The sequence below is a fragment of the Eschscholzia californica genome, unplaced genomic scaffold (genome assembly GCF_041429995.1).
Source record: "Eschscholzia californica isolate CP2 unplaced genomic scaffold, dmEscCali1.0.p SCAF_2, whole genome shotgun sequence".
NCBI lineage: Eukaryota > Viridiplantae > Streptophyta > Magnoliopsida > Ranunculales > Papaveraceae > Eschscholzia > Eschscholzia californica.
In genome coordinates this window covers 734,569-758,580 of record NW_028238309.1, presented here as the reverse complement: position 1 = coordinate 758,580, position 24,012 = coordinate 734,569, and the positions used below count along the sequence as shown (strand labels likewise).

At 36.5% G+C, this 24,012-nt stretch overlaps 4 protein-coding genes across 10 annotated transcripts; all 4 read left to right on the top strand.

Annotated features, from left to right (window-relative positions):
* Nucleotides 1-2,247: 2,247 nt before the first annotated feature.
* On the top strand, nucleotides 2,248-5,362 carry TPK1 (thiamine pyrophosphokinase1). 4 transcript variants are annotated; one of them, XR_015234400.1, is made up of 7 exons: nucleotides 2,248-2,568; nucleotides 2,660-2,756; nucleotides 3,070-3,142; nucleotides 3,322-3,423; nucleotides 4,576-4,825; nucleotides 4,998-5,247; nucleotides 5,313-5,362. XR_015234400.1 is itself a non-coding variant. In XM_086660183.1 (6 exons), the coding sequence occupies exons 2-6, from the start codon at nucleotides 2,710-2,712 to the stop codon at nucleotides 5,111-5,113; spliced, it is 588 nt and encodes a 195-aa protein (XP_086516309.1). In that variant the 5' UTR covers nucleotides 2,281-2,568; nucleotides 2,655-2,709; the 3' UTR covers nucleotides 5,114-5,362. The 4 variants fall into 4 exon arrangements, 2 of the variants coding, with proteins under 2 accessions (XP_086516309.1, XP_086516308.1); XR_015234401.1 differs by having other exon boundaries at nucleotides 2,315-2,568; nucleotides 2,655-2,756; XM_086660183.1 differs by having other exon boundaries at nucleotides 2,281-2,568; nucleotides 2,655-2,756; nucleotides 4,998-5,362.
* LOC147554966 (T-box protein) lies at nucleotides 5,209-9,009 on the top strand. 4 transcript variants are annotated; one of them, XM_086660179.1, is made up of 9 exons: nucleotides 5,325-5,403; nucleotides 5,510-6,069; nucleotides 6,351-6,428; nucleotides 6,521-6,663; nucleotides 7,285-7,355; nucleotides 7,443-7,538; nucleotides 7,833-7,925; nucleotides 8,013-8,125; nucleotides 8,849-9,009. In XM_086660179.1, exons 2-8 carry the CDS (start codon nucleotides 5,551-5,553, stop codon nucleotides 8,096-8,098), a joined length of 1,086 nt encoding a protein of 361 aa, XP_086516305.1. In that variant the 5' UTR covers nucleotides 5,325-5,403; nucleotides 5,510-5,550; the 3' UTR covers nucleotides 8,099-8,125; nucleotides 8,849-9,009. The 4 variants fall into 4 exon arrangements, with proteins under 4 accessions (XP_086516304.1, XP_086516305.1, XP_086516307.1 ...); XM_086660178.1 differs by lacking the exon at nucleotides 8,849-9,009 and having other exon boundaries at nucleotides 5,209-5,403; nucleotides 8,013-8,237; XM_086660181.1 differs by lacking the exon at nucleotides 5,325-5,403 and having other exon boundaries at nucleotides 5,454-6,069; nucleotides 8,796-8,911.
* On the top strand, nucleotides 8,013-14,970 carry LOC147554965 (Phospholipid/glycerol acyltransferase family protein). Its single transcript, XM_086660177.1, has 9 exons — nucleotides 8,013-8,125; nucleotides 8,849-8,881; nucleotides 10,528-10,764; nucleotides 11,874-11,989; nucleotides 12,064-12,129; nucleotides 12,288-12,485; nucleotides 12,914-13,032; nucleotides 13,608-13,713; nucleotides 14,173-14,970. The coding sequence occupies exons 2-9, from the start codon at nucleotides 8,866-8,868 to the stop codon at nucleotides 14,758-14,760; spliced, it is 1,446 nt and encodes a 481-aa protein (XP_086516303.1). The 5' UTR covers nucleotides 8,013-8,125; nucleotides 8,849-8,865; the 3' UTR covers nucleotides 14,761-14,970.
* Nucleotides 14,971-18,078: 3,108 nt separating this feature from the next.
* CPA (Subunits of heterodimeric actin filament capping protein Capz superfamily) lies at nucleotides 18,079-23,363 on the top strand. The gene is made up of 11 exons (XM_086664029.1): nucleotides 18,079-18,455; nucleotides 18,556-18,671; nucleotides 19,398-19,487; nucleotides 19,827-19,891; nucleotides 21,062-21,223; nucleotides 21,872-21,950; nucleotides 22,167-22,244; nucleotides 22,481-22,555; nucleotides 22,646-22,681; nucleotides 23,071-23,247; nucleotides 23,292-23,363. Exons 1-10 carry the CDS (start codon nucleotides 18,350-18,352, stop codon nucleotides 23,173-23,175), a joined length of 912 nt encoding a protein of 303 aa, XP_086520155.1. The 5' UTR covers nucleotides 18,079-18,349; the 3' UTR covers nucleotides 23,176-23,247; nucleotides 23,292-23,363.
* Nucleotides 23,364-24,012: the final 649 nt, after the last annotated feature.

Genomic DNA, 24,012 nt, shown 5'->3' with positions numbered 1-24,012 from the left:
CTCACATGCGGTTCAATTGGGAGTCCCAGGAGGCAGGTTGTGTAGCCTTGGCATAAATAAGAAAAGAAATTCTCTAACTTACACAATTAAGTGAGAGGAAAAACATTTCGACCCTTTCCTCCAAATGTAAGAATAATGTTGTGAAGTAGGTTAACACTTGTCATTAGTACACCTAAACCTATAGCATTTAACGTAACAAGTAGGTGAACACTTGACCCGCGACTGACCTTAGACGATCGACAAGAAGGGTAAAAAAGGTTAAAGATAAGTCATCGGTTAAAGTTGACCGGTGAAAAAAATCAAAAGAGGCCAAAATAGAATGGCCATGTGGATGAGTTGGTCATGTTTAGGGGCCAAAATAGAACTAACCCAATACAAATCATTAATCACCTAACTCAAAATTTAATAATGGGAGAATTACTGAAACCCCCCAACTTTGATAATGCCTTTACTGAAACCCCCCACTTTAATTAATAATTACTGAAACCCCCCAACTCCGTTTAATTTAACTTTGATATTTTCAATATTACTTTTTTACCCTCTTACGTTTTCCCCCCACTTCTGATAATGCGTTTACTAAAACCCCCCACTTTTATTTATAATTACTGAAACCCCCCACTTTAATTAGTAATTACTGAAACCCCCCATTTTTATTAGTAATTACTGAAACCCCCAACTATTTGAAATGAATGTAGAAGATCACAGACTACAATTTCATTTCATACCAAAATGGTTTCAGTAGTATGTTCCCAAATCACAACAGTCAAATACAGAAATGTTCAACCTATCTATCTAATACCAAAATGGTTTCATTTTATCACTCATTGTGTGCATCAAATTAGAAGGAGGTTTGATCCAATTCTTTAGAGTACCGGGTTGCTCAAATCAGTTAGAACTCAATAGAAACCCTTTCTACATCCCCAAAGTTGTACTAATTACTCTTGATCAATATCATCCTGAACAGAAAACAATTAAATATGGTTCAATTTCTTCCCAAATTTGTCGACAATCAAAAATTTTATTGAGATCTGAAAAAATATATGCTAAAAGAAGAAATGGGTATTCGATTTTCCAGGGCTATAGCAAGAATCAAACATGGGTTTTAATCAATTCGATCAAAGACTAGATAAATGTTGACCACCTTTACATACCTAATAATGAGTAAAGAAAAAAAGAAGAAGATAGATTGTGCAGTAAATTCAAAAGGTATATATAATGCTTTACTTACCTTGTAAAGTAACAAAATACAGAAGTTGATCTCATTCGAAATGAACTTATCTGAGATATCAGTTGTCAAGATTGAATCAAGCTAATAATACCAAATATATTGAAGCTATGTAATTTTTTATTGAAACCCATTCCCCCATTGCTATTAATCTAAATGATGCTACTAAGTTCTTTGATCAAATGCTTTTATTGAAACCCATTCCCCCAATTTCCACATTCAATTCGGTCTTAGGAGAAATTGCTAGAATCAAACATTATTTACCTATTAGGAGCTATTAATCTAAATGATGGTTTCTTCGAATTTGTTTCTGGTTTCGAATTTGTTTCAAAACCAGAAATAGCTAGAATAATGTAAGTCAGGAGCTATTAATCTAAATGATGCTACAAGGTTTGGGACGATTTGGGTGGGACGATTTAGAGGGAACTTCATCTGCTTGGTTTCTTCGAATTTCTTCTTCTTGATTAGTACATTCGAACCAGCAAAACGAGAAACCCTAAGGAGAGTTCGCGTTACCTATTAGGAGAGATAGAGAGGCAGAGAAAACCCATTACTGAAACCCTAGTTCGAGTTCGAATGGAGTATTACCGAGAGAGAATGAGAGAGAGAGAGAGAGAGAGAGAGAGAGAGGGAGCATACCTGGTATTGGTTGAAGTTCTTGTCGTTAGAGAGAGAGAGGGAGCATTACCGAGAGATTTCTTGTTGATTTCTTCGTCTAGTTGATCCCTTGTTCGTCTGGTTGAGAGAGATGATGCTGGTTGGTTTTGGGAGGGAACGATTTGGGTGGGTAAGGAGAAGATAAAACGTGATATAAGCGCCCCACCTTTGACTCGAAGGCGCCCCATTTTCTGCTCCCATTATTAGGTCCGGATTTAGCAAAGGGAGATTTAAGTCATTTCCCTCCCACTAACGGTCCAAATCTGTTAAATCAAACGGAGTTGGGGGGTTTCAGTAATTACTAATTAAAGTGGGGGGTTTCAGTAAAGACATTATCAAAGTTGGGGGGTTTCAGTAATTCTCCCTTTAATAATACCAAAAAAGCGACGGTCTTCGTTAACCAGCTAGTCTCGTCTTGGGAGAGTCGGCGGGCTTTCTCTCTCTAAAAATAACACACCACCACAAAATCTAGTGAGAGAAAGAAAGCAACCAACCAACCATCCTCTCTCTAGATTTGCAGCAACCAACCATGGAGTTGATGTCTCATTCTTCATCCTTCCTTCTTCCTCCTGCTTCATCATCTTCTTCTTCTTCAAACAACAACAACAACAAACCTACTTCATCTTACGCTCTCATCCTTCTCAACCAACGCCTTCCTCGGTTTACTCCTCTCCTCTGGAAACACGGTACTTCTCTCTCTCTCTAAAAACCTAATCTCGATTCAGGTCAAGATCGTTCGTTTTTCCTTATGAAGTTTCTCGTTTTGTTCTAGAACAGCACAGTTATGTCTGTGCGCAGATGGAGGAGCTAATCGAGTTTATGATGAAATGCCTCTCTTCTTTCCTGATCAAGATTCTCTTGATGTTAGAAACAGGTTTTCAATCTATTCATCTTCTCTTCCTCAATGAATCATACACGACAACTATATTGATCTTAATTTCTTCTTTCTTCAAAATTAAATCAGTTAGTTCTTCATAATGTGAACAGTTTTAGGGTTTCTGATTCTTCTATATCATAAACTTAATTCTGCATAGAATTCTAACTGAATCAAATTTTGGTTCTCTCACTTACGTCAGACAGAATTATGTGGATTCCTCTGATTTGTGGAATAAGTTTGTTATGAAATTGATTTGTAATGATCAACTTCTGTTAATATGTACTAATATGATTTGCTTTACTTGATTTAGGTATAGACCTGATGTGATTAAGGGAGATATGGATTCAATTAGAACAGATGTTAAAGACTTCTATGAAAATTTGGTAATGCCTATATTTATACCTTATTATGATTGATTACCTGCTAGAATAAATGCTAGATTGGGAAAAGTTTTGAAATTTGGGGGAATCTAGAAATTGGAATTTGAAATTAGCACAAATTGGAATTTGAAATTAGCACAAATGCCTATATTTATACCTTATTCATGGATAATGGATTTCAGGGAACCCAAATAATTGATGAATCACATGATCAAGATACCACAGATCTGCACAAATGCATAGCTTATGTCCGAGATTTCACGCCAAACCTAGACAAGTCTAATGTAAGTCCCATGCCATCTTTCCTGAACTTGTTCTTTTTAAGCAGTTCTTTAGTATCATGATTCTAGTTATCGCTTCTAAAAGCGTGTGCGAGTTATTGCTTGTTTATTTGTGTTTCAATTTACAATTCTAACTAGAGCTATTCTGTGTTCCATTATTTGTTTGGTATAGTTAAGTGTAGATTAAAGAAAACTTGAACATGTAGTTGTGGTTTGATCCTCACAGACTATATCCAAGTAGAGATCTAGTTGTAACTGTCAACCTTTTTTGCTGGGAGAATGATTCGGGGTGAAACTTAATCATATTTACACACAACCCAGACTTTTTGCATGTCTCACACCTTTAAGGACCAAGTGTACCTTCACTGACGTATGTACATTATATATATGTGTGTGTGTGTGTGTGTGTGTGTGTGTGTGTGTGTGTGCGCGTGTGTGTGTTTGTGTGCGTGTGTGTGTTTGTGTATCGAAAAAAAGAGCAATGTGATGTGGAGGTGCAGGGATACAACTCCATGCATATGTATGTTTTCGTCTTAGTTATTATTAGGTCATTCATTTTTTAGTTATGCCTTCTCTTTTCTTGCATTTTTACAAACCATTGTTACGTTATATACACAAAATAAGTCAGAGAGAATGTACCCTCTTAACATGATTGTGTGCAAGTTCATACAAGATATATACGAAACCTTATATTATACCTAGTCAAGTGATTGGAGTATCCGGTACAGCAAAAGTCAATACAAAAAGTACCCATGTTACATAGTGAAAGACTGCTGACAGAAAATTAAATTGAGATTAGTTCTGTAGTTGAGGGGGTTCACCTTAGGTAGTCAACTATCTAGTGTGGTATCTATCCTTCCAAATATCACTTGTATTTTTCAAACGAAAACGAGAACTGCAACGAAAAATGTACTCGTCAGCTGATCACCTTCATGTGTTCTGCTGTTAGGTTGTCTAGGCTCGACAAAATTTCATGAAGTACTTGAATCACTGAGAAATAACCGTTTCTGTGTTGACATCTTGGTTTAATTCACCAATCACTCATGCATACACACGATGTTTTATGGAGTTAAGCTGTTAAAGGATTATGTAACATTTCGAACTACTTGCGTTTGTTTACATATGGTCTAGTTCTAATGGATGATTGACTTGCAGCTATGCATTCTAGTTGCTGGAGCACTTGGAGGGAGATTCGATCACGAGATTGGAAACATCAACGTTCTTTGTTTATTCTCGAATATACGGGTAGTTCTTCTATCTGAGGACTGTCTAATCCAACTTCTTCCGAAGACCCATCTTCACGAGATTCACATCCTCCCATCTGTTGAAGGTCCACATTGTGGACTTATCCCCATCGGAACAGCATCTGCAAAAGCCACAACTACCGGTTTGCAATGGGATCTCGGTTAGTTTCTCTCACTACAACATTCCTATATGAAAAAGAAAAACGGTAGTTGGTTGTTTATGATGATTATCATGTTTCATGAATTGTTTCTTTCGGTTTTCAAGTTCTTGTTCGATTTTCCTTTCAAAATAATTTCCGATTCAGAATCTAATTAGATATGTTTGTTTGTCAGATGATACTGAGATGAAGTTTGGTGGTTTAATAAGCACATCAAACATTGTTAAGGAAGAGAAGATCACAGTTCGATCCGATTCAGATCTTCTTTGGACGATATCCATTCGAAAGTAAATATAAAGGATACAAGATTATTTGTATTAATTTATATTGCTGCAGTTAATTTTTTTTTTTTATGTATTTGATTTATGATTAAGCAGTCGATTTTTATAACACGATCCAAACATAAAAGATAGATGAATGTTGAAGTGTTTTTTCTTTGAGTTGTTTGAAATAACACGATCCAAACATAAAAGATAGATGAATGTTGAAGTGTTTTTTCTTTGAGTTGTTTGAAATAAAAACCGAACAATGTTTATGATATGAAGTATGCGTGCAATAACATAACTTTTGTAGTCTCTTCTGTCATTTTTTTTCAGTAATTATCGCTTCATCTCAAAGTCTCAACCATTAACCATTAGTCTTCAACAAAAAAGAAAAAAAAAGTCTCAACTACTGGTAGTATTATAGAATGCAATAGTAGGGATATTAGGGATTTCTAGAGAGAGAGGATGGGATATTCATCCTCAAATTTGAGTTTCATGATTCTTATCTCTCTCTCTTATGCTGCAATTTCTTCTTCTTCATCGTCATCATCTGTACGACTCCCTCAAAAACCCTATTTATCTTCATCTCTCCAATCTTCTTCAACTAAATCTTCTTCCTCTCCTTCATCTCGGAAAGCATTAGCAGAAGATTTAATCTCACTTCTTGGAACTAAAAATCAAGCTTCAACTATCAACACTAACGAAGCTCAAAAGCTCAGATCTTGCTTCAAATTCCTCGTACCCTTTTCTCCTCCGATCAAACCCACAAAATCTCATGACCGTAGGAGAGATCTTCTCGTTGACGTTGACGATGATGAGCATCTAAGATCATCGGTGCTGGATTTCTCTGGTCCAAGCAGGTCAACTGAGAATGAGCTCATTTGGTGGCCGCCGGCGCCTGTTTTGGAATTAGCCCGTCTTGGTGTTGATTCCGGCGGAGATCCTGGCGCTATTCATAGAGCACTGGATCCAACTATCTTGCCTGTAAGTTTCAGTTCTCTCTGCAATCTGACTCGTCTGAATCTGAATCATGTGACTCAAATAGACCCAAAATCTACACAAATCAGCCGGTAAGACGAGTCAGACAAGTACTAACATTTTGAAGTCTAACCCATATTGACTCAAAATCTACCCTCACAAGAAATGGCAATTTGACCCATCTGAAATCTGACTCGCTCACATTTTGAATTTTTTGATATCCAATATTGGTAATCAATAAGTTCATAATATTGCAACTGAATCAATTCTTTTAGGAAATGTAATAGGTACCTGACATTGAAGGATCGAAAGAGCATCGTTGTGAACTGACAAGAAGTCCATATGGGAGGCAGTTCATAAACAAGGTTTTGTATCGAACGAGTAACTCTTTGATTATAATCTTTAACGGTGTCATCTTGTTCTCTCCTGAGTGAGATACATTTTGGAATTTGTGCAGGAGTTGAACGACTACCTTGCTTTCTTATTTGAACTTATTGTCGCTCGTGGTCCATCTGTTGGTTTGAATGTATCATTGAGCCGTTATGATTTTTTTCACGGACATCTTTTTCTTGCCAACAACTCTTCGAGGCTTGGTATATTGTGAGTTCACTTAACTTCCTCTATATAAAGTAAGAATAGTTAAGGTCTTAAGGACTTAAGGCCTCCAATCATCTCAGACCCCTCGGTAATAGCGAGTCTTAAACGTGGTACTTGGTACACATATAGTGGGCTGAGACCGATACTGTTTTTGGGTTCTCTTACGATATTTAATTGGTCTTATAATCTAAACAAACTACTAACTTGGCATTTCTTAGAATGGTCAGAGAGATTCGATGAAAGAAGATTCTGAATTTGTTTGGTTTAATCGTGTCCCCCAAGTGCGGATAAGGTGGCGATTCTCACTCTTCCTAGTAACCCATGATCTATGTTTATCTAACATGGAGGGTCGGAATGTGCCAACAAGTCAAAGCCTACTCCTGACCTAAACGAAATCAACAAATCCCATTTTCGAGTCAACTCTCTCTCACTTGATGGACTTCTTCACTTTCAATTGACGGTTGATTCCTGTTTAGGTCCGGGGTAGGTCTACTTTTGTAGCCTCTTCAAATCCTTTTTCTTATTTAAATGAAAAAAGAAATGCTTTTTCATCGTGCCGCATACAGAGAAACAGGAACTTGTACAATTAACCATTCATTTGGCTTGTATTAATGTAATCGGCAGATTTCATGCCAAAGAGTACCCAGCATATGAAGAAAAATTGTTCCCTTACAACACAGGTTATTGTCAAAGAGGTAAATTACACAACATATGCTTATTTCTGCTCCTTTTAGTTGGCTATTGCTTCTATGGCAAGTGCTAACACCTCTTACTTCTTCTAGGATCGAATGTGGTATTTGACGATTCCATGAACTTAAGGAACATCCTTTGGCTTGCTCCGTTGCCTAGTAACTCTACCAAAGATTGGTTGGCACCTGGTACGCCTTTTTTATTCTATAGACAACAAACTGCTATTCCTCTATATCAAAAGATAACTGACTAAGAAAGATATATTATGGTTGGTTTGTTTCTCTGTCTATATAACGTAAGAATGGATTTTGCTTTTCAACTAGTTACTTTGAGAACATATTTAAGCCAGGATGCTTCGACAATTTAGGGCATGTACTCTTATGCTTACTTCATGATAACCCAAAATTGACATCTTAATATAACCTAGATATCATAGTTACCACTATAAAATGGATGTAAGTATTCTTTGTTTCTGTTCGAAGGAGTTCTCGTGGTACTCGATGCCCATCCAGGAGGAATCATATATGAAGATCTTATTCCAGATTACGTGAAAATGGCAAGGACGATATACGAAGGTAAGAATTTAGATTTTGTTACTCATTTTTGGATTCTTCGACATTTTAACAATAATTAAATTGATGTATTATTTTATAATTGTGCAGAGTATTTGGGAGATATAGTGGTTGATGTCAACTATCTGAATATAGGAGAAGCAGAAGGTCCTGATTTCAGGATCTTCATTTGCTGAAGCTTCATCAAATTCAATAATTAAAATGTAATCTTCTACCAACTCACCAAAATGGCCCCCGTAAAGATTATCAACTTCCAATATGACCCCCTTGTGAGCTTTTCCTTCGTCAATTTCAATCAATTTTGAAAGTTTACTAGTTCTTTTCCTATTTACCCTTCCATTTGAGACTTCTATCCTAGTTATCTTTTCTTTCTATGTTGTTGGAGAATGGTCGCCGAAGACGACCAGACGACACCTCGAAGATGACCCACCGCCAGAAGTTAAAGAAGTGATAATGATTGTGGTCGTGGCGAATTTCTGCGGTGGAATGAGAAGAAAAAGAAGACAAGTTGTTTTTTAATTTCTGGTGATGGGTCGTCGGCGAGGTTTCGTGTGTCCACCGCAAGCCATCCCTTCTTCGACGACGAAAAGATAAATAGGGTGAAGTTGATTAAAATTGACTACCGGAAAAACTCAAAAATAATATTATACTGAAAGTTTGTCATCTTTAAAGAACTATACCGGTCAGTTGATCATCTTTATGGGACCAAAATAGATTTATCCCCTGCCTCTATATCTGTTGGCTAACAATGGGGTTTTGCATAAACAGTTCGTTTGACGAGTTAAAATAAATGCAACCATTTATTTTTTCTGTTGAAAGAGATCTGATGCGAAACTTTGATATTGTTTTTCATTTTTATGTGATCGTTGGCAGATAACCGCCGCAACCATCTCATCAACTTTCTCGGTATTTCTTGGTTTTCTCAGGTCTTTCTTGTTGCGAAATGAGAAGTTTTAAAGGTATCTCGGAATAGTGTTATCAGCGCTTCTCCGTGTGTTGGTGTTTCATTTTCTAGAAAATGGTTGAAGACGTCTTTACATTTTCTTTTCACGACTGAAAAATTAGTAGGCTGAACGAATTAGTTACAGATTTGGTTTTCAAATCCATCGATCCAAATTTGGTGGGTTCAAACCGACTTTGTGTTTGAACCCTACTGCCTCCACTAAATACAATTCAAAGTCGCAGACGTAAACTAATTTTTTTACCAATTTCAATTGAAGTCTACCTATTTCAATTTTCAAAACCTTGAAACTGAACTCAGTGGAAAAAAGAACTTGTTGATCATAACTCATAGCGTACTTTTTAGGGTTATTTCCCTAATGGCCCCCTACTTTGTGACCAGCTTCCTGCCTGGCCCCCTACTTTACAAGAAATACCCATATGGCCCCCTTCCGTTATAACACCGTCACTCTCTCTCCTCCATCATGTTTTCTCTCTCTGCCAACTCACGCCACATCATCTATTACGCCACCTCATCACCTTCTCCGGCAGAGGTCGCCGGCCGGCCGGCGACCTTCAATTTTTTCTCTCTCTGAAAAATAAATTTTTTTCTTTTTTTATTTCTTCTCACATCTCTCTCTCTAAACTCCGGCGAAGGGGGTTTCCCTTCGCTGGAGTTTAGAGAGAGAGATGTGAGAGGAAATTTAAAAAAGAAAAATTTTTTTTTTAGAGAGAGAAAAAAAAATTGAAGGTCGCCGGCCGGAAATTTGGCCGGCCGGCGACCTCTGCCGGAGAAGGTGATGAGGTGGCGTAACAGATGATGTGCCGTGAGTTGGCAGAGAGAGAAAACATGATGGAGGAGAGAGAGTTACGGTGTTATAACGGAAGGGGGCCATATGGGTATTTCTTGTAAAGTAGGGAGCCAGGCAGGAAGCTGGTCACAAAGTAGGGGGCCATTAGGGAAATAACCCTACTTTTTAACAAAATTTACTCTAAATCCACGGATTGCAAGATAGAGAGCATTAGAGTAGAATTCTATAGATTGTGTAGGCGAATCTAACCATTTGGAGAGCGCTATCTAAATAAAGGGAGAATAATTATAACACTCAAAATAGGAGGGTAGAAAAGTAAGCCTAAAGTTGAATAACATTGCAGAAAAAATCATTTTGTGATAATACAATTTTGCTTCCAAATAAAATTTTCTATCCAAATCACAGTCAATAAATGTAATAGATGGACTCGGGCTCATAAGAGTAGATGTGATGTATCTGTAACAGTAGCAACAACATGCCAGGTGTCATCTTAAGGCCACGTGTCGTCTTCAGGCCATGTTTCATCTATAGGCACTCGTCACCTTTCTGATCCAGTAGACAATAGTATTGATCTGGAATACTCGGATGATAAGAGTTCTTTTCTATGTGGGGTCCACCGGTATAATTTGATCAGATATTTCGTTGCTTACGTGGGAAGCACAAAGGGACCATGCGCACTACGCACCCTGCTCTTTTTAACACCGATCAAGAATCAACCCGGAAAAACATTTTCCCTCCGATCACACTCTCTTATTTTAGTCTCTATAGAAACCTATCGTCCGATTTCCCAAACCCTAATTTATTACCCAAATTCTGATCTGAAGAAAACCTAAATTATCTCTCTTTTCTTCTAGGTTCAATTATGGCGGGGTACTGGATTGATCGAGGAGATCTATGGAAAGAGAAAGCAATAGCACTTAAGGTTAAAATCAGTGATCGATTTCGAGTTGCTGTTGATAAGCATCGTCGTCGTCGTCGACCTAGATTTTCAGATGGTTATTATTCATTGACTTTGCATCGTTGGACTCTTTCTCTTCGTAATCTTCGACGAGATTCTTTACAACCGCCTTCTGGTTTTTATCGTAAACGAGGTTTGATTTCTCACTTTCTCCTAATCTCTTCCTTCTGTTCAATTTTCATGTTATTATTCGTTGTTAGCAAGTTATGAATCTTATGATATTGTACTCTTCTTGAGTGGATTTCAATTAACCTAATTTGAAAAGGTAGCGTTTTGAATATAAAACTTAATGCGTGATTGTTGAATAGGATACTAATACGGTTAGTTATTTGAATGATTCTTAATACTCTGTTGCTTGTGATTAGTACAAGTAATATAGGGTTGTAATTTCTTTTTTTTAAGAAGATAAACGAAAAAAACCAAGAAAAACAATAGTGAAATAAACAATCACACTCAACATAAGTGGTTCTGTTGGTGAGACCTATCCCATGACAAACACTAGGGCTCGATTACAAAGATTTCTCAAGGGTTTTATTATAGGTGACACATTAAAACCTTAGCGCTCAGAGCCTCAGCCTCCTCTAGCTCTCTCTCTCCGAAAATGTAAATCAATATACCCTCTACATTGATAATTTCCCTTTATAAGACTAGAGCAAATGTAAGAAATGGGTTGGGTCAGAATTTCGGCCAGGGGGAGTAGATGGTTTCTATGATATCGACTGATGTTCAAGTCACTTTCAGCAATAATTATTGTGGTAGGTATTTCTCAACCGGGTTCCACTGAGGTTGCAGATGGGGCACCTGCACGGGGTGGCGGAGAACGAAATAGTCAGAAAAGAGCTCCAGTATGAAAATCTTCATTGGTGTGCCAATTGTATACCATCACTGATAAATACTGGAATAAGCAATATTGACTAGACCAGGAGCACCTCCTTGGGTACTCCTACAGCTGGTTGACCGAAGCGAGGCGAGCATAAGCAATAGAGGTCTCACATAGTTGGGGTGACCCACGCCTCGAAACCGCCTTGCCAAGCCACGTGGGACGAATTACCATAAGATCCATGTTTTGGGGTTATAATCTGATGATTTATGTCGTTTGCATGGAAATTTATGCGCTTATATCGTCCTTGATAGTACTCTTTATTTGCGAAGATTCTTTAAAAAAAATCAATTAATCAACTTTGTTTTTATTAGTGGGAGTTTGGGGTGTAATTATAATTTCTGGATTTGTAATGGATACAGTTAAAGATATTGATGCAATGGAGGACTCTATTCTCACTCGGATGCTTCAATCAATAGCTGTTCCTGTTGTTGGGAATGTTTGTCACTTGTTCATGCACGGGCTTAACCACGTTCAGGTATTCAGACTCGTCTAGCAATAGAATTTGTGTAATCTTAAAGTTGGTAGACTTAATTTATTTTGGATTCACAGGTTTATGGTGCGGAGAAACTACAGGAGGCATTGCTACGAAGACCTGAAGGCAAACCTCTTATTACGGTAAATTACAGTGATGTATTATCTGTTACTACGAAGGCAAACCTTAAGAAAAGGGCATAAATTTTTGCATTATTTCTATGTCTGCTGCTACATTTTGCATTTTCCTTTCACTAAGCAGCTGGGTTTTCTAACCCACCCTTTTATGTTGTATGATGCAGGTAAGCAATCATGTAGCCTCAGTAGATGATCCGTTCGTTATTGCTTCTCTTTTGCCACCGAGTGTTCTGTTTGATGCACATGGCTTGAGATGGACACTTTGTGCGACTGATCGATGTTTTAAAAATCCAGTGACTTCTGCGTTCTTTCGAAGTGTTAAAGTCTTACCAGTTTCTCGTGGTGAAGGAATTTATCAGAAGGTAACTTGTTGACATGCTAACATTTTGATTTTTAATCTTTTATAAATGTTGAGTTTCGGGACATTTATCTGACCACAAAATAAATGGGAGTACTATGAATCTATGATAAGTATTAGAGATTTCTTCTTCCCAAACAGAAAAAAAAGGAAAATCTTAGGGAGAAAAACGGAAAACCTGGAATATCTCATATTGAAACCAATTAAGTCATTTGGGATTTTCGGGGAGTCCTAGCTGGTGGCAGCCTGTTCATAGCTGTAACCTTTCATTGCGTTTTCATTTGTACAGCTATGAGAAAAATTCACATCCTACTTAGTATGTAAAAATGTAGAGTTCCGTGAGTAATATAATATGAACTTGAACAAGTCTTTGGTTCTGGATCTTTCCATGCATTATATGACTTGATCTGTTTTACCAATTAATCTGTTTAGGGAATGGATATGGCACTCTCGAAACTGAACAATGGTGGATGGGTTCATATCTTCCCAGAGGGAAGTCGTTCTCGGGATGGTGGGAGAACCATGGGCTCTGCCAAAAGAGGGGTTGGAAGGTAAGACCGGCTGTTTTACTTCATTGTAGTTCTAACCCAGGATAAACCTGTGGTTCTGGGAACACTTGTTGCAAAATTTCCTCGGGTTAAAGGGTGGTAGCAGAAGCTTAGTGTGTCAATTTTCTGGTAGATACTGAGAAGATAGCTCATGCTAGCACGTACTCTTTGTCTCCATTCATTTGCCAATATTATGATAGTCATAGTCCTATGATGATGGAGAACAAGTGAAGTACGATAATTAATTGAAAAAGAAATTTGTTCTATCTTTGCTGTTTTATATGGATGATTGATTGCTTTCATCCCCTTCAACATCGCGCAATTTGAGTTATAGCTACTCAAAATAACCAGTTTTCACGGTTAGGTCTATTATTATAGAATATTAGATCAATCTGGAACAAACAACAAACTACTCTGACCTATGACTTAATATGTACAATTGTTACCTAAAATTTCTCATGTGCTTGATGTAATCGATATTCTCACTTCTTTCAAGTATAAGATTTTGATACTGTTGTATATAAGTAAAATTTCTACGGCGTTGATTGAGATATATCCTTACCAATTCCTGTATACAGGCTAGTCATGGATGCAAACCAAATTCCCATGGTTGTCCCCTTTGTGCATATAGGGATGCAAGAAATCATGCCTGTAGGAGCCAGCTTCCCGAGGATTGGCAAGACGGTACATATCACTATCTCTACCCTTGACAACCTTTTGCATTTATAGCTCTATCTATAATACTCCCTCCGTCCCAAAAAGAATGACCTATTTTGAAAACCCAACTTATTAAGGGAACATCATTAATTGGTGTTTGATTTTCAAAAATAACATGGTTTTTCCAATTGTATCCTCGTTAACTATTATAATTTACAATGAAAAAGTTGAACTTACCTTTAAATAAAGTTGTCATTAAATTTATAGTAGTGGGTATTATTGAAAAGAGCGAAAAGTTTCTTTCTTTATTTTTAGAAATAGGACACTAAAATGGGACAATCCAAAATAGAAATTAGGTCATTCTTTTTGGGACTGAGGGAGTAGTAGTTAGCTTGTGGATTCATCTAGTCATGTCGACATCACATTTTCGTTATTTCTGCAATTGTTTCTTATCTGAAACTCTTTCATGTTCTTGGTGATTTGTAGGTAACCGTACTTATAGGTGATCCAATCCATCTCGACGATTTACTCGCTGTAGATAATGACGAACATATCTCAAGAGGTGCACTGTATGACGCTATATCTTCAAGAATCGGTCATAGGCTCCAGGAATTAAAAGTTCAAGTCGAGAAGTTAGCCCTCGAACATGCATATCAACTCCAAAACCAGACCCCACGAAATGCAGAACGTGCGACAGGAATCTTGCAGCAAGTTGATTGGGAAGCTTTCGGAATGGAAAGCTACTTACCTGGCGAAGACGATTCGTACTCTTCGAAGAAACCTACCGAAAGCATTCTCAGTTCGAATGTAAATAAGATAGAGGTATCCTCTTCTACAGATAGATATCTCAGAATGGGCTTTTCTCGCGAAGGTGGGATTGCATCGAGGATCCGTGGGTGTATGGACCCGACAGAGCTAATGGGCTTTGCAGCTAGAGGTTTGTTCATGAACAACAGTAACAAGCGACCTAGGGAGAGCCCTCGTAGTGTTGCAGAAAGAGGTGGTCCTATAAGGATATGGAAACAGTTCTCTGAAGCTAGTAGCAGCATATTTTCTCAATGGAATCATGTCTAAGTTCTTATTACCAGATCCATGTCCTTAAACTGGATCAAATGATGTAAATTAAAATTTTGTTTTCTTTGCTACTAGAGTTTGCTTAAGCCATCCAACCCGAAGGTGATGTTGGAACTAGGATATGTGTTCTGTTGGTCCACTTGAACCGTAATTGAGTTCAATAATGTCCAAATATCTTAGAATTTACTCCAAGAGAAGGAAATTACTCAATAGAAATGTGTATCAGTTACTTCTTCTCTTCTACTTTGTCGCAAGAAGTCAGACTACTAAGGCGCTTACTTTTTTTTTGTAAGGAGGGCACTTACTTTTACAGAAGCAAAAGGGAATTAGATGCTTGATGTATAAAAAAGCACGCACTTTAAGATCTCGCGCCCTTTAAATTGCATTAGTATACAGAAGTGTTATAGGATTATTCGGACTAGTCTTTCAGATACAAGTGATGCCATTTGTGGCATTTCTTATTTCTTACCCTCACGATAGTGCTATTCAGACTCTTATGAGGGGCTTTCTAAATCTCTTATACCGAGCACTCCGTATAGTCTTCTTCCACCAATATGAAATTACTTTACAACACTTGTTTCTAAGATCAACTGTGGATATTACAACACTCCATATCAGCTTCTTTGTTTTTTTAAGACCCAACTTTTACGAATAAATTCATTCGGATGGAACTTCAATTCCATTGTTAGGACAAACATATCGAACAACAAGTGTAACATTATCATCCATCTTGTAGTACACTTGATTCATGATAATAGTTAGAAACAACTCTTCTTTGTTTGATGAAATCAAGAATTTAGGCGTTATGATGCATATCTTAAATTCCTATCTTGAAATAAATTCTAGAAAAGACAATAAACTTTCATAAAGGAAGTACTTTATTATTTCACCATCAACATGGCAATCATGCTAGCTTAATAAGTAACATTATCATCCATCTTATACAACTTCATTTATAGTTAATTAATATGAGAAACTATTCCGGGCATTTTTTATAGCATCCAGTAATACAAGTATACGCTTCTGCAAAAGGATCACCAATTTGGACAATAAGAAGCTAGTAATAACAGTGTATATGAATGATAGACATGTTTTTTTTTCTTAATCATAATACAGATAAAAATTCAAGGTCTATCTATTGGAGAGACCAGACTTAAAATCTTACCTATTCTATCCACTTGCAGATATTGTCTATGGGCAACTAATCAATCTTGGTGTAAAATCACATTGTTCTTAAAATCTACTGTACTTTGGGGTGCCTTGTATATTTTTAAATACCGTCCCTATATATTTAGCTGTCCCTTTAACCCTTCACTGTGCTCGTAAGTATTATCTTTTTGGTGTCACATCAAAATGATGTTTTATTAAGCGTTGAAGGCGCCTCTTCTAAGGCAAATTCAAAAGGGAGTTTACGGTGAAAGAAGCCACCTTTAAACCTTATGAGCGTCTTTTAAATTTTCTTACATCGAATAAATATATTGCAATTTAGAAAGAAAGAAAATCGTCTTTAAAATGAATAGAGGGATGGGGAGATATATACCATCACCAGTGAAAGCACCACATTGCTTGATGCACTGACCGATACATTCTGTTCGCCTCATGGCTGAAGTTTGTTGAATAAACATTGCCATCATAACAAATACAACCAGAAACATCACAACTATATTTCTCATTTCCCTAGACATCTTACTCTAATAAATTTTGATTCTTAATTTTTTTTTGTTAAGCTTTCACCTTATGGGGTAATTTATAGGCTTTAAGTCAAAGGAATGTTGAAATTGTGCAAGTGAGAAAATCTTTTTAAAGAAACAAAATCAAATAGATTTTCCTTATTTAAAACAAAATCATTGAGGTTTTCTCCATTTAATTAAATTTTTATAAAAGATAAATCATTGAGATTTTCTCCATTTAATTAAATTTTTATAAAAGATAAATCATTGAGATTTTCTCCTTAATTAATTACATTTTCGTAAATAACTTACCTAACATGTGTAGTTAGGGTCAAACTAAGGGCAACTCCAATGTGGGGCGGGCTGAAGCTCCCAATTTGAATTTGGGAGACCCAGGCCCCAACCCCATAACTCCAACCCGGGGCTGGGAGCCCGGGCTGGGGGCTCTCAGCCCCTAATGTGACCGTTGGGGTGTTCCCAACGGTCACATTTGGGGTGGATTCCCTAAAATGTTTTAGGGATCCACCCCACTTTTTTTTTTAATTTTTTTTAAAATTGGTTTTTTAATCTTGTTATAATTTTAAGTACTTCTTTTTTGAGTATTTTTCTCTAATTTTTTTTATTTTTCTTTGTGTTTATCTTTTTGAAATTATCTCTCTCGAATAATATCACATTTTAATTCATAGTCGAAATCTAATAATTTATAGTCGAAATTTAAAATCAAAATTTCGCACACGTATATTATTTTGATTTGGGAGCCCCGATTGTGAGCCCGACGTTGGAATCGAGAAAAGCCCAGAGGCTCCCAAAATTCAAGGGCTCCTAAAGTTGGGAGCCCGAGCCCCACATTGAAGTTGCCCTAAGCCATTAACTCCTCAAAATTTCCACCTTAATGACTCATTTTCACTAAACACAAAGTTTTTTCAAAGTTTAACTTTGATCTGCACCGTTCTTTTATCCGTGTGACTCGTCAAGTCAAGGATTGTGTCAAAATTCTTGCATGTGTGCACTTAGCATTTCCAAAAATTGAACACCCTCTGAGTACCACCAATTTCCTTATTTTTGTTATTGGTCTCCGTCCCTCTCCCTCCTTTTTTTTCTGGTAATCGTTATTGGTTTCCGTACCTCACTCTCATTTTTCTAGTAATCGCCACGGTAGACATATTTCCCCCAAGTTTTTTTTTTGTTGAAGATATTTCCCCAAGTTATTCACATAAACTTGTGATTTTCAATCACTTTATTCATGACAAAATGCTTAACAAAATTTTTGACTTAACGACTCATTTTCACTAAAAACAATCTTTTTTCAAAGTTTGACTTTGATCTGGATCGTTCTTTCACTCTCCTCTAGGGTCTTTTCATTTTCGATCTTAAGGATTTTTTAATTTTTCGACTTTTAGGATATTTTTTTCGAGTCTGTGTAGAACCTTGCTTATGTAACTCTCGTGTAGTTCTCAGAGGAATAAGAATTATCTTACCATATAATATTGGGATCGAATTCACTTATGAATGTAATTGTGGTTTTACTGAAAAAAACAAAACAACCAACTATTCCACCACCATTTTTTTGAAAAAAAAAATTCAAAAAAAAAAATATTCCACCCAAGTTCTGTAAAATATAATATGTGAAGAAGAAAAAAAGGGTTTTCTTCCTCACTTCATTTGTAGAAGCACAAGTCCCCACCATTAAAAATGGTGTTTTGAACTCTCTCTCAAATTTCCCACCTTTCTCTTCCCTCTTTACAGATCCCATCACATCATCATAATCCCCTTCTCTCTCTCTCTCTCTAGACTTTCTTCTGGTCCCCGCAATTTTTCTTCAACCCTCAAACTGCTGCCTTCCATGATAATAACCTAGAAGACTAGAGAGAGAGAGAGAAGATCGGTTTGATTTCCAACAGATCTAAACACCAGTAACAATGTCAGACGACGATTCTCACGAACTCAACGACGATCAGAAAAAGGAGATCGCTAAATGGTTCCTCACTAATTCTCCCGCCGGCGAAATTCAGTACATTGCCAAAGGTCCTCCTCCATCTCTCTCTCTCTCTCTCTCTCTACAACTTTCTCTCGAGAGAGAGAATTTGCGTTCATTCTAATTGCGTTTTTCGTTCTGTTTTATCAGATATTAGGGCAGTTATAATGGACGATCATGTATATAACTTAGCAGCTTCCGAAGCTTTTCCTATTTACAACAAAGATCATATTATCTCTCTTGAAATGCCTAATAGAAGTGGAGATGTGAGTCAGTCTAACCTTCTTCTTCTCATTTTCATTTCTACAATTGAATGAAATATTTAGGGTTCCGATTTGATTGCATTCAATTTCAATCTCACTCAATTAGTCCTAATCAAGGTTTAATTTAGTGTAATTTCGAGTTTGTATTTGTGCTTCCAAAGTTGTTATTAAATTTAGGTGATGTAAAATTGGTAAGTTCTTAAATTTTTTCAGTTTTGAAAAGGGTACAAGTTCCTCTGGGGTTATAACATGAATGTAGCTAATTCTTACAAATTTTTCCAACTTAAAAAGAGCAAACTAGCAATTGGTTTTGCTAAGGGTACTTGTAAGCAGTTCGATTGGTTCCTAATAACATGAGATGTCAAATGTTTTACCTGGAAGTGTTTTATTTGGTTAAAATTACCTAGTACACGGACCGCTCGGGTACGTGTCTACGGGCATCAGTATGCGGTAAGCTACCATGTGAATATCAGGTACGCTAGAGGTATTCCTCTTCGGCGTGTTATAAGTTTTTTTAGGATGTCCTGGACTATATTCTCAACTAGTCGAGCTTATAAACTTTGACAAAGAAATTGGATTGATTTAGACGGAAGATTCTGGTAAGCCAGATTCAGAGTGCTGGACCGCGAACCCACTCATCTGAGAACATTGTTAAACCATGCGGATGGTTATAAATAGTACGCTTAGCATATGAAGGAAATTCATTATATGTTTCACTTTTCAATTTAGGTGCTCATCACAACTTATGGAGAAATTAGTGATACTGAATATCTCGACCCTCGGACTGCTCAAGTAGCTGTCGTCGACCATGTCAAACAGGTATATTTCCAACTTATTTTAATTGGTGACTTCGTTACCCATTCGGGGTTTGGGAAACAAAGTTAACTGGATTATCGATTAATTCAATCATATATTCAATGTTTGGCTATGTAACACAACAATGCTAGCATTTCTTGTATGTTCTGAACGTCCAACATTGCTATGATTACATTTGTTCGATCGACTATACATTTCAATATTTACCATAACCAATAACTTGCGTGCACTCCGTTCATCTATTAATTCACAGTTCACAGTTTCACCTGGTTTGTCTTTTTAATCAAATGCATTTGCGGTTACTTTTACCCGCATTCGTACTAACGATATAATTTGCCTCAGGCATGTATTGATGTGAGGCCTGCTACAGATGAAGAGCTTTCATCCCCATATATTGAGGAGTTCCGGTATGTTTATTTAGTCTGTCGTGGTGGTAGTTATTTCATTAGTGTTCTTCTATATGATTTTGAAGATATTGGTGCCAAATTGATCGAGTAATGTGGAAGTATCAGAAGTTAAGGGCTTGTGTGCAATTGAGTGATACACATGTACTCTTACACATTTATGCTTGTAGTGCAAGTCTGCAACTGAAGGAGAAAACTACATACTCTTCTAGGGATATTTTCAAAAACCATAGCAGCCTGAGTACATAGTTTCAGGATATGTCTTGGACGACATGCCCATGGAGAGTTAATAAGCTATGTCATACAGTTAATCTGAAATTCCCCTCCTAAGCTTCCTTCACATGACATGGAGTGGGATAAGATTCAAGCCGTGAATAATTGGACTAAAAATAGTGTCAGGTCAAAACCAAAAAAGTTAAAGATAAAAGTGAGCTAGGTGTCAACTTTGAGTGTTGGATACGTTCGAGTCTGAAATAAGTTTATTTCTTATTTGAATGAATCAAGAAAAAGAATGTATGGTGTAATTTGAGGTTTCGTAGGCCGACCCTCCAAGAAAAGAACACTTCGTCTCAGATTAAGATCTTAATCAGGCCTACGGAAACCCAAATAGTTACAAGTTATCTACATTACTTACCAAGATACTGTAAAGTAAGTGAAGATAAAATTTTTGCCCAGGCCTCTTCATTACTCCAATGATAGCTTGTAATGCCTCTATAACCACATTGGGTTCACTGTCTTCTTTATAATGCACCAAACTAGCATGAGAACCACCTTCCAGATTCCTTTCCTCTTTGGATTGTTAACTCTCTACCATTGCCCAAAACTCTTGTTGGAGCGTCATATGGAAATAATTCATAGTCATGATTATGTAATCACATAATCATGACTATGAATTATTTCCATATGACGCTCCAACAAGAGTTTTGGGCAATGGTGTTAGTTTCGAACGGAAACATCTATCAAGTTAGGTAGCAGTAAATTCTAAATAGTTACTACGCTTTCATATTCTGCATGATGAGTTGTTAGATCTAACACTTGCACCATCAAGATATTATAGCATCCCAGCATACAAAGCCAATAGTCTCTACTGAAGTATACGAGTAAACTTTGCATTTGCTTGTATTAATTTTTCTTGTGTATCTTTTTCGTTATTTTGTTCTTTTTCGGTGGTAGATGTGATCTGGATGCAGAAATTGTCAAGTACGTTGGAGAAGCTTATAAGAAGGGTGTCTGCTCAGTTTATTGCACAAATGGCAAAGATGCGGAAGGACCAGGCTCTGACTTTGAGCTAACAGTGGTGATTACAGCTGCTAGACATAGCCCACAAAATTTTTGGTGCGTGAAATCATAACTTCTGAACTAATTTACAATGATGATAATGACACTATATAAAGTAAAATGTGGGCTTTGGTGTTGGCCTTTCTCGATCAACCAACTTTTCTTAAGAATTACACCAAACACAGTTTTAAGTAGATTTTGCTAAAAAATAAATTTCCAAGTACCAAGGGTCTTACACTCTTAAAAAATAATGTGATGCCGCTCATTAACATTCTATTTGTTTATTTCCCCATTATTTGTTTTTATTCGTTCGTTGATCTTTCCTGTTTTCTGGTTCAATATATTTTCTTGCCTTATTTCGTTCAAGCATTGAGTTTATTCCTTGTGGTGAATAATATGTAGATGGGTATAGATTTTTGATTTCTTTCATGTTTATCTTTTCTGATGTGCAATAAAAATCTACATAGAAAACTATGCCTAAAATAGAGGGCTCGTAATCTATAAAGTCCCATTACGAAGAGTTCTAAAACCACAAAACATTGTCATCACGTTAATGCCACTGTGATGAACTTGATTCATTTTCATGATAAGCTGGTAGTAGATAAAGCTGATTCTTGAAGCTAGTCTCATTGCGTTAGTGTCGTGGATTTGTTCCACAAAAATTTGGATGTAGTTATTTTCCTCTTGGGTCTTTCTCGTTTGCAGCAATGGAAGTTGGCGCTCAATTTGGAATGTTGAGTTTAAGGATGAGTTGCAAATAGTTGATCTAAAAGGAAAAATGCAGGTACTCTCCATTAACTGTTTACTGGTATTCTGATCCCTATTTTGATTGCTTGTTTTCGTTCTTTATTTCCATTTATTCATTTGCTGAAAAAAAAACTGTTTACTAGTGTCATAATAGCACATCTTACCCTTGCTACGGTTAATAAAATCGTGTTCTAGAGTTCCAACTCGTAGCATGGGGGTATTCTATAATGTCCGCTTGACGTCTATGTTTCAGGTTGGAGCCCACTATTTCGAAGAAGGAAATGTACAATTAGATGCTAATCATGAATGCAAAGACTCGACTATTTTTCAGGTTACTAGTCCAACTTATCCACTCACAAGTTCTAGCTTCGACCCAGTTGCTAAACGATTTTTTTGCCACCATCATTTTCTTCGCATTTGTTTTCATTGACCCCTTCCCTTCTTGCACATGACTTCACTTTCCCAATTCTAATTTTTTATTTGAGAAATCATAATTACTTAAGTTTTCGTTACTTGCACATTATATTATTATAATGAACGTTGCTGACATTATTCTTACTCTTTCAGTCCCCCGATGATTGTGCACTTTCAATTACAAACATTATTCGGAATCATGAGACCGAATACTTGGCTTCTCTCGAGGTTTTTTAAGATTAAATGTTTGAGTTACTTCAAATTATAGGTCCGTCTTTCTTCTTCCTTCATTACTCTAATGGTTTTATATTTCGACAGGGATCCTACTTAAAATTGCCCGATACCACTTTCAAGGTACTAATATATTTCTTCGTGGAAAGTTTTCGAGATTTTGTTTAAATATCGAGATTCTAGTACCATGTCTCTCTTCAACAAAAAAAAATAGTACCATGTCTCTCTCTCACGCCCTAATGTAGATTGTTGCGGAAGCGATAAAATAATGGAATCCACCGTTAGAATTACGATAAACTAAACTAACTAGATTAGAAGTTGCAATCAAGGTAATTTTTATTCAATATTTGAAGATGTAAAGTAAAGAACATACTAGACTCCCTTTTATAGGGTTTAGACATGGACTTGGCCGAGTGGCCCATTAACCTTGGCCGTGAGACCCATCTAGCCGTTGATGGTCTCCATCATCTCTCTCATTGAAAGTCATTTCGCCACGTAAATTGTGAATGCAGGATCTCCGGAGGAAACTTCCAGTTACTCGAACTCTATTTCCATGGCATAATACGATGCAGATTAGCTTAACGAGAGACATTACAAAGGAACTTGGAATCAAGTGAAGTAAACAACAGTTTGTTGGCGGGCTTGTATTTTCTCTACCGATCCATTGAAGTTTCGTTGTTTGATGTGTTGTATTTTCTCTACGATCCATTGAAGTTTCGTTGTTTGATGTGTTAATCAGAAGAGTTTGTTTTCAATGAGAGAATCAGTGAGGGGGAGTGTATTTGTTGTGTCATTATAAAGAAATCTATTATATAAAACAGAAGGGAAAACGATGACCGGGACAAACATCCTTATTTAATTATGCATATTGTCTAGAAGCCCTTCTCAAAATTTAAAATATAGTCCTTCGTAGAAATAAAGTTACCTATTTTAAAAACAATAATCCTTTCCTTCTTAGAAATAAAATAATTAATTTAAGAAAAAAAGAAACAAAATAAATTTCAAGGGTTAAAGAAAGAAATTAAAATCTCTCTCACTCAATAAAATAACAACTAATTTAAGAGAAAAGAAACAAAAAAATAATACCAAAAAATAATAACTAACAAAAATCTCTCTTTCTCAGTAACAAAAATCTCTCTTTCTCAGTAAAATATAAAATAAATTTTGTAACATTTGATTGATATAAGTGTCCGTGCCCTAGGGCACGGGATATACCCTAGTATTAATGGAAATCTCAGTTTTAAGATCCAACACAAATCTCTGTGCATTATTTTTGTTTCTTTTTTTATGCTTCCAGTCCTAAATTGACTTAAAATCTGACTAGAAATTTGAATTGACTCAGACTTAGATTGTTTTTTTTTTTTTTGGGGGATTTTCGTCTCGTTCGGACTAACGCTCGACTCTTATGATTCCCTAGCTTCTTAAATTAGATATTAATTATATGTAGATTATGA